Source organism: Ctenocephalides felis, unplaced genomic scaffold (assembly GCF_003426905.1).
Source record: "Ctenocephalides felis isolate EL2017-DRISC unplaced genomic scaffold, ASM342690v1 CF-g0.4_SCAFFOLD_01886, whole genome shotgun sequence".
In the NCBI taxonomy this organism is placed as follows: Eukaryota; Metazoa; Arthropoda; class Insecta; order Siphonaptera; family Pulicidae; genus Ctenocephalides; species Ctenocephalides felis.
The window spans coordinates 72,037,231-72,047,850 of NW_020538040.1; the positions used below are offsets into that span (position 1 = coordinate 72,037,231).

Consider the following 10,620-nt stretch of genomic DNA (forward strand, 5'->3'; position numbering starts at 1 on the left):
AAATAGGCATGCCTCGTGAATAACATCTATGAAATATAATTTTACAGTTTTACAAATAATGCTAAATTATTACATATGAAGACACCGGAGCATTAATAGGCAACGGCATATTTTTTCGATTTAAAATTTAATACATTATTATTTACTTAAACGAACTATGTATAATATTTATTAGGTTTCTTGATTGATAAAATACACTGTTCGTGGATAATATGATTGGAGTCTTCGCTAAATGTAATTGGTTCACTGTCGTTTCACATTCGTTTGATGGCGCGAGGATTTAGTAAACTCTTGGCCGATAACGTGTTTTTTGAGTCAATAATACAGTTTTATATCACTTATCACGCCCATCTTCATTTTGTATGAAATTCGCCGTCGGCCTATTTAATCAAGATCTTAAGACGAGGCAGGAACCGCCGGTTTGCTCGCTTCCAGGAAACCCTTCTCGGTGACATTCCTTTGCATCAGGCCCTTGTCAACTAGAGCCTGTCCCTTATCGGCCTGCTGTTTTGTGTTTGCTGCCAGTGCTGGATTCGCTTCCAATATGGCAGTGATTCCAGCACCGATGGCTCCTAATGATACAAAAACATTTTAGTCTGTGATACTAAGATGAAACATCTATGAGGCTCGTTTTATACTAGTGATATACTAAATTTTTCAACATATTTAATAAATGCTGTTTTTCTAAACATTTTTTGCTACTCTTGTTAATTGTATATCACTAGTATAAATATAGCCATAAAAGTTACAATGAAGGCATTTTTATCAGGAATATCATAAAAGTACATGTAATTTGTGATTCTTAATAATTTGATTGTTTCCCAGTAAACACCGTGTGACGTGAGCGTCGGCAGCAACCTGAAATCCACAAGCATTTCTTCGGCGCTGTGACACCCATGTATAATCAATGTGGACTTCAGATTGCTACCGCCGCCTGGTAGTTTACTGGGTTATTACCTTATTACCTTATTACTACCAACTTTATTGGCGAATGAAATGAAGCAATGCTCTGTAAAATATGGTCAATAGATTTTAACAGTTATTCACAAATGTTTCCTTATGAGAATATCAATGTTGCCAATTTGAAACATGGTGGGTAAAGTTTTCCATATGTTTAACATGATAGGCAAAAAGTAATAGTTGCATAGAAAATAAAATGCGCACAAAGTATTAGGTCGCCTTAACGTCCAATAAAAGTAATTATTTATTTAAATAAAAAATGATATTCCTGATTGACTTGGCTATGATGACTATATTCTCATTCAATATGATATAAAATAAATGCCTCCACGTAACTAAAATCTAGACAAAAACGTAATAAGAAGAAATACGATACTCATATAACTGCAAGATTCTCTAAAGTACAGCAACATACAAACTAGAATAAATAACATAACATATTATAAAATAGTAATGAGACAAATCACACATATTGCAAAACGAGAATTGACTTAATACTGTGCTATCACAACACAATACATAACATTGGACATACACGGTTCGTTTCTTATTACAAACAATTCATAGTTTGGACTAGTTTCAATCCAGGCGGATTATACGAGCAGTTTGTTATAGACAATATATATTGTGCGGTACCCTTGTTGATCATCAATCAAGGGTCGAGAGGCAACCATAGTGAACAGTTGTAACTCGAAATAATTTCCTCTTCTCAACGCATAATAGGAAATAAGGTAGTATTCATGTCTGCGTCTTATTGACCATCATCTAATGTTCTTGTCTATGACAAACCGCACGTGTCATCAGCATAGGGATGAAAGCAGTCACATAGGACAATATGGATCCAGAGCCGCATCTTTAAAAGAAAGTGCTTAGGCATCTTCAAATTGGATTCAAATTACTTAAGGACTTAATACCACTATAGACCAGGAAATATTTAATTTCTCTATTGTTCGAAGTCAAATTATATTTTTTTTTTGCAAAAACCTTGATTGTTAATTTTACATATCAGAAGAGTAGCTTCTCTAGTGCGGTTAAAAAGTCTAATGCAATTGTAAGGAACCTCGTTTTGTGTATATATTTCTCGTATTGAATTTTATTCTAAGACTGTAAAATTTAGATAATTTATAACATATAACATGATGAAAATAAGTTTTATTTATTTTCTAAAAACACTTCAAGCGCTTCTGCACAAAACTTGGTAAATAATCAACTTTTTGTAGAAGAATTACTAAAAATTATTCTCGGACATCTATTCACTGGAGTGGCATTTGATATATTATTTCTGTCACTTCAACAAATTTTCTTATTCTTGAAGAAATAGACGCAGATAATTTCAATATATATATATATATATATATATATATATATATATATCCCTTTGGAATTATCTGCGTCTAGGGTAGTGCTTAATATGGATATTTTCGAATTTATTTGCTCCCATAGGCTCAAATACTTCCAAATTGATAAAAAAAATTCTCTGTAAGTTTTAGCTCTTAATATTAACTTTAAGATAGTCCGCACTCTAACCAAAGTTCTTATGAGCATAACAAGAGTAAAATTCCATTTGTTTTTAAGAATTTTAGAAATTAGCGACAAGTGAATCAAAATTGCTTATTTTGATAAATAAGAAATTTACAATAAAAATTTAATATATTTCGTAAAATAAGTATTTACTTAGGAAGGAGAACCAAGAAACTTCGGTTGGAGTGCGAACTATCTTAACTTTAATATTAAGAGCTAAAACTTTCATAGATTTGTTTTTTGTTAATTTGGAAGCATTTGAGTCAATGAGTGCAAAAAAATCCACAATATCTATATTAAGAATTACGCTGATCTATTGAGCCAAACAGAGCGCTTGTTTTTCTAACAACACTCAGATTAATGAGCAAACTCCTCTAGTTCTGTTAAAAACTATAATACAAGGTTTTGTGCAAAATTCATTTATTTTTTATGTATTCTTAAATGTTTTCTTTCCTATTTTATTTTCCTGGTCTATAATAAAAGTGCAAGATAAAAAAAACACAGCTCTTGATAAAACTTCTAAGTAAGGTACTAATGCTTAAAATTGCAGAATTATCAATACATGGAAACTGAGATGCTACACTTAGATTTATGATCAAATGCAGTCAGATGACTAATTCTGTCTAATTACATCAATTCAATACATAAGCGTTGGTGACAAATTTTTGAATTCGTATTGCTTCGTTAATGATTCGATTTGATAGATTTCATGTCGGTGGCGTATTGAATATTGTATAATATATTAGTGTCGTGTGTACTTTGCTTACTGAAGCAGATAAGTTTACATATATTATAGGTGGTCTTTGGAAGTTACAGCTTAAATACGTCGTATAAATTCATGTGTGACGTGTTTACAAACTGACGTATCATAATATCCAAGTAGACCTTCGCATACATCAACAGAACCGAAGAGAACGATATCATGTTGAGTATGTCACATGAAGTTTTAGCATAGTTGATTGACTAAAACACTTTATTATCTGCAATGTGACTAATGTAATTAATTACTCTGACTGAAGAATGCTTCAGTTAGAATCCTTTCGTGTCATATTACTTTTACTTAAGTATGTTACAAGAAAATCAGATTTTCAGTTGATAAATTGTATAAAAAAGTCGGCTAGTTTCATTTTCGTCGCTGGATTGCGTGTAATGATTTACCCTTTAATATCAACATAGCTTACTTTTATCTAAATCATATGTGCATTGGAGTTAATTGAAATAGGTGCGTGTTTCGTATATATTCATGCAAGTTGATTATTTCAAAATCATGCAAGGTCCATTTATTTTATGAGATTATTAAAAATTGCTTTGTATAACTATGGTATATATTCATGATACTGTTACATACATATATGTAACTTTTTTTAATTTCAACAAATTAATTGGCGCATACCCAAAGTGAAAAAAAAGGGAAATTAAATAATATAATTAATTATCTTTTATTTTTTCACTGCGTATGTCGCATATGCTTTGAAGCTGTATATATATATATATATATATATATATATATATATAAAGTTGGCTATCAAAATTTAATCAAAGAAGATTCTCCAATTCTTCAACTGATGGTAATATTATTTAACGTATGGTCGTAATTCATTATAAACTTTTAAATCTATTGTTTCTAACATTAAATTTCCAAAGATATTACATGGGAAATTATCTTATATTAAAGTATTTGTTATTTAGATTAATTAATTTGGATCCCTTTATATTTTGTTGCGTATTGAGATACATTGTTTTTGAAAAATCTGGAATGAATACGTGATAAAATTGCTCTACAATATTAAGTTTTTTATATATTCGTTGATTCTTAAGTTATACATTCAATAATTTTCTTTTAACTTCCCGTAGAGTAAGTAGTATAGTAATCGTCCCAAAATCCAAAATGAAAATTTTTGCACATTTTTACGTTTTCGAGGTTTCTGAACATTTTGGCATATCTTAGAAAGAATTGATGTATGTGTGTGTATGTGTTTTGTGTAAACACAATTTTTCGTCTACGATTTCGGACGCACGGATCGATCAACCGATTTGAAATATTAAAAAAATATTGCATTCCTACTGATGGGAAGACGTGCTGATTAGTTTTGGCAAAGACAGGTCTAGCCGTTTCGGAGGTATGAAGCAAAGAGTGCAGAAAATATGAATTAAGTTTTTGAGAGAGTTTTGTGAGAAAAGGCATACATTTTTTAATTTTTTTTTAATTTCTGAAAAATAATTTTATTCGAATTTCAATTTTAATTATAGGTAAAATTAAAAAAACTCAATTATAAGCTTTTACATTTTGTCTATAAAATAAGAATAATGAAAGTTACAGTATTTATAATAATCTATATCAAAACATGTAAAATTCCTCGAATATTTCATTACGGTACGGAAAGTTTCAGAAATTTGCTTCAAGGCACGATGCCATGACCACTAGTTTTAATTTTTATTGACCTTCGTTACTTGGAGCATTCAGCCATACCTACATTTTTGCATTTTATACTATCTTCATATAGTACATATTTTTACTATGCTATGCAATTTTCTTAATAACTTATTCCATCTTTTTCATATAACCTTGCTTCTTCTTCTAATATTTATTTCTATTTTATCTCAAGTCAACAATTCAAATTCTACTTAATTTCAATCGAACAAATCAAATAACCATTTCGAGTCAGTGTCAGGACTCGAACCGACGTGTTAGTCGGAAATGCTATTGACTGAGCTAGCTAATATTGCCATCATAATCACTATAATTTTTTGAAGCGTGTCTCATAAAAATTTTCATCTGCAGATAAACACCATTGTTTATTCCTAATAGCTATTGATTTTGCTTTAAAATCAAAATCAAAATGATATTTTTACAATTATTTTATGTTTTATATCTGTTTTCTGCCTTTTTAGAAATTACTAGTTGACAACTTAAAATCTGTTTAGTAAAAGTCATTCGGAAACCACTTTTTATTACATTTTGTTTGACGATGACTTTAGTTTGCATCGAACACATTATTATGGTTTTAAAGTGCTTAATTGTTAGAATTATGATTTTATAACAATAAATAATTTATTAAATGTATTTTTGTACTATATGTAAAAAGCAATAACTCATACTTCATATAATAAATTACTTACATTTTTTATGAAATGGCCTAAAAGATAATTATATGAAAATGTCACAATTTTGAAAAATAAGTCCGAGGCCAACACGATTCATTAATAACGACTATAAACAAATGTCAATTTCATTTTGAACAAATGAAACAAACTTATACGCACCTCATCTAAGTATCCGCTGGATTTAAAACAATAAACAACGAAAAGGTTTTGCTTTTTAAAATTTTCTTATATCAGTGCCTAAAAATGAATTCTTTGGACGGTATCGGAAAGATGAAGCTGTTGTCAATAACTGAAGAAAGTACAGACGAAGGGTATTTATAATTTGATATAAAATTCATTAGTTTAATATAAATAATTAAAAAAAACTATATGATAAAGTCACTCAACAAAACTTGAGTACAATTGACGTTTTCGAAAATGACAATTAGAAAAATACTTGCTAATATATTATATAATCAAATTTGGTTTTCTATAGTATCAATTTAGAATAATTTTGGGTTATTAATTTAAATTGATTTAAATATAACATTATGGTAAATAATTATTGTCTTTAGCCAAAATGCCGTATTAGAGATCGTCTCTTCAATCAATACGAGCGCTTTATTTGATCAAACCCCATCTCTCGAAACTTTAAGGTAAATTTGAATAAATATAATTATTTTAATAGATAATAATACGAAAACGAATAATTTTGTCATTTTAACTGTGCAATTTAACTCTTATTTAACCTATCATATTTTTTCTGTAAGTTAAAGGTGTGTTTTGTGGTTTTCTAAAGAATAATTCTTGATAAATAAATTTTAAATATTATAAGGAATCATAAAAAGTAATTGTATTATACAATCGATTATATTTTAAAATATTTTATTATTATTGACATCGACTAGAGATTGGTCTGGGTCCGTGGTTTCCAATCTGTGAAGCGCGGTTTCTCGCGGGGGGTAGAGGGTATTCCAAAGGGGGCGTACAGCTGTACTATAATACACTATTTTCAAATAAATAGTTAAAATACTATTTTCCAAAATAAACCAAAAACGTTGAAATTATATCAGGAAATTAATAAATAAATGATTTAAAATGTATATTGTTACAAAATATTACACAATCTTGTAGTCTGATAGTTTATTTATAATAATTATTGAGTTTTTATGTTAAATTAAATTGTTAAAAAATGGAGGAGGGGGGGGGGCGCAACAATTTTTTATGGGGGCGGTAGTAAAAGGTTGGAAACCACTGGTCTGAGTTATTGTTAGATAGATACTCGCTTTTAATAAAAGTTTTCTCGGCATCACGTTGTTAATTTGAAACTTACGATCACTTTCTGATCACGATTACCTTCTGATTTAATATTGAATTATTTTTTTAAATATCAATTCAGTGTTATTTTGATAAGTGACAGAAAGTTACTTTAAAGTTAGATAGTCTATTATTTTGAGTTTTAATTAAAATATAGAGTATAAAGATGCTACTGGCACTTATTTTGCCAGCTTTATTTTCAACAAACATACGCTACTTTAGAAATTTATTGTCCTTTAACCTTTAATATCTTTTTGTATTTTTAACATTTGTTATTGCCTAATCAAAGATTGAACAAAAATTGTTTCAATATCTTGCATTATTAACTTTAATTTAATAAACCTTAATAAATACACAACCCTTCTTTGCACGATTTTTTATATTTTAATAAAATAAATCAGTGTGATGTAATCAATGCTCTAGATTAAAGGAAAAATATTTTAAAAAATCCTAATGTAAATAAAAGTATGTAATTAATAGAAGTATATATTATGTAAAAAAAAAACAATATGGTGGAAATTTACATCATCATGCATTGCCACATATATATGGTACACTATATATTAAAATATATTGTTCACTAAATATTCTTTTCTTTTTATAATAATTTAAAAAACAATCTTAATTTGATTGATAGATTGATTGCACAAATTGATACCACATTTACTGAATTGGCCGATTGTAAGCAGACTCTTTTTACGTTCACCTCTTTCTTGAGCATTTTTATAAACATTCCAAAAGTTTATAATAGCTCGATAAAATAAATTTAAAAATATGCAAATACCACTTTTTAGACCTCTTTGTTATATGATTTTTGCCCAAAAAGCTATCCATGAGATCTACTTCTCCCATGTGTTTATTGTTCGAACTTTGGCGACCAGTATGATCTTGTGCTAGGAATTTTGATTACTGACATGTAGAATAATATATATATATATATACCAAAGAATTTATACAAATCATAATCTGTTTCTTTAAAAAACAACTAAAAAAAAAAACAATCTTTGCCATACATTACAAGTGGAACTGCTGTATAGTGATGTAAATTTCCATCACATAGTTTTGAAAACTTCATTGACAGTGTTTTGATATAAATTGTACATAAGACAACAAAAACATGAAAACAAACCCTTTTCTCACTTATTTTCACTTTTACTGTATTTTATATCTTCGTTTATTTCCTCATAACAAACTAAGAACTCACAACAAGCAGCAAAATGACAAGTAGTCCTGGTAATTAACAGTGACGTTTGCTATTTTTTTAAAAATTGCATTTTGTTGTAAGCAATGGTCGCTTAAAATCTTGCCAGCAATAACAAATTTACAGTGCAAGGATTTTTAGTACTTTTTTTTGTTGACTAAATATTATGATTGAAATTTTCATCGCCATGCAAAGAAGGGTTAATTCTGTTTATACAGCCAAATTATTCATAATGCAGGGTTTTACTAAAAAACAGTTTTCATATCTTCGCTTAGAGAATTCAAGTATAATGACAGCCTATAGCTTCAAAATCTGATAGATATGAAAATTATTGCTTAATTTTGTAGTTATGGCAATTAAAGACTCATAATTAATCAACTATTTAAGTACATACTTATAATTTTAATTTATATTGAATCAAAGCAATGCCGGCCCAAGTACGCAGGAGGCACCTACAACAACCGATCCTGAGGCTTCCAAGGCCACGCAAAGGATTCAGTTTGTTAGGAACTTGGCACAGTTGGCTTCTGCCCAAATCAATACGGATCGGTATCCATCCGATTATCAGAGGCAATTGGCCAGACGCAGTGCTATGCACCGAAAACGAATCATCGAAGAGATTGAAAGGACCAAGCCTCCTAGCCCAAAGAATGACAAGACTGATGAGAAATCCGAGCACAGTGCATGTTGCGATGAAGTAGGAACTGAAGCTAGGGATGATTTTGGTGATGAAATGGGTGAATATGGCGAAGGAGGCGACGTATACGAAATGTATGGACAGTGGTCCCAGATACGCATGCGGTACTTGCAACCAAACCATGATGAAGCCGAACCACCATCAGCAGGAGCTATCGTCTTAGGAGCTGGTGACGACACAAACGCTGAAGAAAATTGGGACGATCTATAATAATTGCATAACCCAATTTATCAAATATAGTCCACAGCTGTAATTTTTTTTCTTATATATTGCACAAATTCTATTATGTTAAATTGATCTTTAACCTAATGTTACTGTTTAAAGGAGACGTTAAAATTGTTTGTCTTTATATAAAAATTGCATATGTCTAAAAATTCAATAATAAAGTTATTGTAAAATATCGAGACTTGTTAAGTTATTGAGTTAAGTAAATGAATCATTTAGCTGGCAATAGAGGGATGGAATTCTTAGTATTTGAATTTACGAAAGTTATAAATTTTAGTTACGGCAACAAGCTCGACTTCCTATAACTTTTGTGGTCGAATTTCTGCACTTTGTTGTACATTTGAAACAAATTAAATATAATTTTAATTATTGAGTTGAATTTGAAGTCAGAATAAAAGCAAGAATAGAATTAGAAATCAGATTTAGAAGAAAAATGAAACAATCAGTTGTATAGAGCAAAAAAAAATTGAATAGAATAAGATATATATTTAAATTATATAAAAAAGTATAGAATAAATACAAAAGTAGTTATAGAGCACATACAAGCAAAGATAGTTTAGAATATATATGAAGATATTATCTTATACATTAAAATGAATTGCAAAATGTGTTGGTAAGCGCATAACGGTGAGAAAAAATCGAATAATTGCCGGGAAGACCCTAAAAACAGCCCTTTCCATTTTCACATACAAACGTTTTCTAACTAAAACGCAGGATCAATTTGAGCTTTAATTCCTTATAATGTGTAAATAAATAAGGTGAATTAGCGAATTTATAAAGTTAAACTGGTGGATAGGTAAATTGGAGGATATGTAAAATGGTAGAAAGGAGAACTGGTAGAAAGACGAATATGTAGACAAATAAACAGGTTGTCAGGTTAATTGGTAAGCATGTAGAACGAGATGACAGGTAAACTGGAAAGCAGGTAAATTGGTTGACAGGTAAAATGGTGTATTAATAAACAGGTCGATAGGTGAATTGATAGACAGGTGAATTGGTAGATAAGTAAATTGGTGAAAAGATAATTTGTTGGATAGCTGGTGGTTAGGTAAATTGTGAAATGGTAGACTGGACAACTAGTAGATAGACATGTAACAAGACGGATAAACAGGTTGACAGGTAAATTGGTAGACATGTAAAATGGGTTGATAGGTAAATAGGTTGACAGGTAAATTCGTAAGCCGGTAAATAGTAGAGTGATTAACAAGTTGATAGTTAAATTCGTAGACAAATTGTTAAATAGGTAAATTGTTAAACAGATAGTAACAAATACGCATATTTGTTCAACTTCATAATTTAAACAAAATTACGCCAAAGCATGAACGGGTACGGCTAGTTGGATATAAAAATGAAATGTAGGTGGCTAATTTTTTTTTGTCAATCAAAACTTAAGTTTTATATTACAGATAATTTAATATTATTTAAAATTATTCAGTCATTTACGCAGATCTGCAGAATAAATTGGCTAAATACAAAACGGCGACAGAACGTTTGTTTATTGATAAAAATTTATAGGGTAGGGCGGGGTACAAAAGTCCAATTTGACTGAGCAATTATATTGTGAAAACCAAACCAATTTATATCAACAAATATCACATTCCGACCTAAAAACTGA

At 29.6% G+C, this 10,620-nt stretch overlaps 1 protein-coding gene across 1 annotated transcript; it reads left to right on the top strand.

Moving 5' to 3' along the window:
- Nucleotides 1-5,829: 5,829 nt before the first annotated feature.
- LOC113375307 lies at nt 5,830-9,018 on the top strand. Its single transcript, XM_026615245.1, has 3 exons — nt 5,830-5,897; nt 6,141-6,221; nt 8,507-9,018. Exons 1-3 carry the CDS (start codon nt 5,830-5,832, stop codon nt 8,988-8,990), a joined length of 633 nt encoding a protein of 210 aa, XP_026471030.1. The 3' UTR covers nt 8,991-9,018.
- Nucleotides 9,019-10,620: the final 1,602 nt, after the last annotated feature.

Coding starts and splice junctions, on each gene's coding strand:
- LOC113375307 (XM_026615245.1), top strand. CDS start 5,830: ATGAATTCTTTGGACGGTATCGGAAAGATGAAGCTGTTGTCAATAACT. Junction 5,898..6,140: donor GAAGAAAGTACAGACGAAGG/GTATTTATAATT, acceptor TATTGTCTTTAG/CCAAAATGCCGTATTAGAGA. Junction 6,222..8,506: donor CCATCTCTCGAAACTTTAAG/GTAAATTTGAAT, acceptor ATTGAATCAAAG/CAATGCCGGCCCAAGTACGC.